Source organism: Geospiza fortis, unplaced genomic scaffold (assembly GCF_000277835.1).
Source record: "Geospiza fortis unplaced genomic scaffold, GeoFor_1.0 scaffold488, whole genome shotgun sequence".
NCBI classification, from domain to species: Eukaryota; Metazoa; Chordata; class Aves; order Passeriformes; family Thraupidae; genus Geospiza; species Geospiza fortis.
This window is the reverse complement of record NW_005054365.1, coordinates 3572727-3575918: the sequence shown is the minus strand read 5'-3', so window position 1 is coordinate 3575918 and position 3192 is coordinate 3572727. Positions and strand designations below refer to the sequence as shown.

Here is a 3192-nt window from a genome sequence, read left to right as displayed (position 1 = left end):
AGGGCCCGGCGCCAGCTCCAGGCCCTCCGCATCGAGGCCCGCTCGGTACAGCACCTCAAGAAGCTCAACATCGGCATGGAGAACAAGGTGGTGCAGCTGCAGAGGAAGGTGGATGAGCAGGTATGTCCTGGGCTGTGCTGGGACAGGCCCGGCCCAGCTGCCGCTTTGGGCCTGCCCGTGTCATGTGGGAAGGGCTGTTGTGAAAAACGCCAGTCACTTGTTTTTGAAAATGTGAAAAGGTTAATAGTAATAAAATGGTTATAAAAATAGTAATATAATTAGAGTAATAAAAATTTGGACAGTTGTGATTAGGACAATACAAGACAATAAGAACAAAGAGTTACAGATGGTCCGGGTACCTCTTTCTGGGTAAAATAAGCCTGAAAAAGGACAGAGGATTAACCCTTAAAAACAACAGCCTGTTGCATATTCATACACATCATACATGATGCATAAATTCCATTCAAACACCGGATTCTATCTGGTCAGTGTCAACTTCTTCCTCTTAATCCTAATGGTGTCTTCAGGCCTAAGTGAGGCAGGAAGAAGTTGGTTTCTTCTGATAATGGAGCAATAAATTCTCTTTCTCTGAAAGATTTAGGTGTCCTGTGGCTACTATCTCGCTATAAGTCCTTTCTTTAAAAAAGTATCTTCCATAGCATAGTTTCTATTTTAACATTATGTTATAATCTAAAATTATATTTAACACACTACTAAAATATAAATACAGCATAACTTTCTGACATAACACATATAATAATTCATTTTAATATTTGTGAAAAGCCAGTCATAAAATACGCATTTTTCACAGTCGTGTTGGTGGCAGCAAAGCATTTGTAAGAGTGGGACACAGCCTGCTCCGAGCTGCACTGGAATTGTTGTGGGGACTACCCAGCAGGGCTCAGAGGGAGAAGACAGAACTGCAGTTTTGGAAAATGTTGTTTGAAAAGCCAAGCCAGCTCCATGTGGGATCCAATGTCACGGGATTGGGGCTGAATTGCCCTGCTGTGCTTTTTGCTCTGTGGGCACTGAGTGTGCAGAGTGTGTACCACCGCTGGTGTTGTGAGCTGTGTGTCTTGGGAGTCACATTCCCTGGAAGATAAACAGCAATTTGGGTAAATACTTTACTTTGTGTTACTAGACACAACAATTTTCCAGGAGTAAGGGGAGGGTGGGATGGTGTGATGTGACAGATCCCTGTGTGGCATGAGTTAATGACTTTACAGTGACTCTTTGATCACAGGGGTGTTTTCTTCAGTAGCCATTTGCCATTAATAAGCTGCAGAATAATGGTTTGATTTTACAGACATAGCAAAATAATTTTTTCACCAACTAATGTGTGCAAATTACTTTGTTAAATACCTTCTGTGCTGCTGAACAAGGAATTGAGGGGTGATCATGAGAAATGCTGAGTGGGACGTAGTTGTATTGACTAATAACAACAGGGAAATTCATATCCACTCTCAGAATAAGGTTTGAAAGGTATGACCTTTCATCCAGGAGGTATTTTGGTGGAATTGAATAGGAAGAGTCATTCCAGTTCGAGATAATTTGGGCTGAACTCATGCAATGAGTGTGAACGTCAGTGTTGGATCTGCTGAGCAGCTGGACTTGACACTAGAACATCTGTAGTATTTTATAGTTTGTATTTTTCCCTATTTCCTTGCTAGGAGAAGTGTGGCAGTGGAAGAGTAAAGGAAAAAAACCAATATTTAGTTAACACTGGCTTTCCTGTCATGGGTTATGAAAGCAGCAGAAGGATCTGCTTTAGGGAAGGAGTCATGGAGAGCTTTTAACCAGGCAGAAATAATGGTCTTGAGCTCATCTTGCTCTCCCTCAGTCTCTCCACAGACCATTTTGTAGGAGTTTCTTTGATGCTTTCTGTGTATCTTTGCAGGGAAGAATTCCTGCTCTGGGTTACATGTGGTGGTCTGTCCAGAGAGCTGAATTTAACCATCCTTCCAGGGCTGCCAGGTTTCCCTGGGATGCTTTGGAAGTGCTAAGGAGCACCGTTCCAGCAGATTATCTTCTCAGTGCACTGGATCTTTTTTCTGGCACGGCGCGTTTGCAGTATCATAGTTTCCCTGAAGGATCTTGCTTTCAGTCCTTGCTAATCTATAAACACAACCTTTGAAAATACCAATTAACTTTACAAGGAAAAAAAAAAGCATATAGCAGGTAACCTGGAGAGCTGCAGTTGTGTTGTTTTGGGGTTTTTTTTTGAGTAGCTGTGGAAGAAAATGTTTCTATTTCTGCTACTTTAGTTCACGCATGAGTAGAGATGCAATCCTCCGTGTGCCCCTAAGGAAGAGATCTTTCTTTGAAAACATTAAAACCTATTATTGTACATCAGCCTCAGCTCAGATGTTCTGGCATCTGTAACTGGAATCATTTAATTAGGTTTTTTAATCAGTGAGCGATTTTTTGCACACAGAAGAAAGATTTTGATCTATTTTACTGCAAAACATCCTCACTGGAGCACTTTCTTTTCTATTTATGTTGGACCAATTCCTTCTCTCTTTTTTTTTTGTTTTTTTTTTCCCTTCAGGTAATTTTCTTTAAATCTGTTGGAATTGCCTGAGACACTTACAAGGCATGTGCCTAATTTAGTGTTGCATGTTCCTGCAGCCAATATTTAGACACACTGTGAGCTCTCTACACTCTCTCTGCAAGCACTACTATCTCTGTGAGCATTTTTTTGAATAAAACTACTTTGGGTAACAAGCTGAGGAATTTGTTACATCTGCCTTTGGTAGCAAAATAAATTGGGTTTTTTTCACAGAGCCTGGGTTGAAACCAGGACCGTCTCAAATGTGCAGGACTGGATAATGGTTGAAAATAAAGCAAGTTCAAATTTAATAGGGTCTGTTGAGCAATCTGATTGCAGTGGGGAATAACCCAGTAAATGCTCTCTCATGTCAGTAGTTTTTAATAAAAAAAACCCAGAACCATTCCTGTGCATTTATCTTGTATTTGCATGAAAATTTTGGTTGGGTGCTGTGTACACAAGGTTCTGAAAATGCATTTATTTGGAAATATCTTCAGAGCCCCTGCTCTGGAGCCAGCCTGGCACAGCTGGGGCTGCTCAGCTGCACAAGAGAAGGCTCCAGGGACACCTCAGAGCCCCTGCCAGGGCCTCCAGGGGCTCCAGGAGAGCTGCACAGCCACTGGGGACAAGGCATGCAGGGACAG

General features: G+C 41.9%; 1 protein-coding gene across 1 annotated transcript in view; it reads left to right on the top strand.

Moving 5' to 3' along the window:
* The window catches only part of MYO5B (myosin VB), a 146371-nt gene that overhangs the window by 101473 nt on the left and 41706 nt on the right, over positions 1 to 3192 (top strand). Inside the window, exon 21 of the mRNA XM_031059641.1 lies at positions 3 to 120. Coding sequence (XP_030915501.1) covers positions 3 to 120 — 118 coding nt within the window. The remainder of the gene's footprint in view (positions 1 to 2; positions 121 to 3192) is intronic.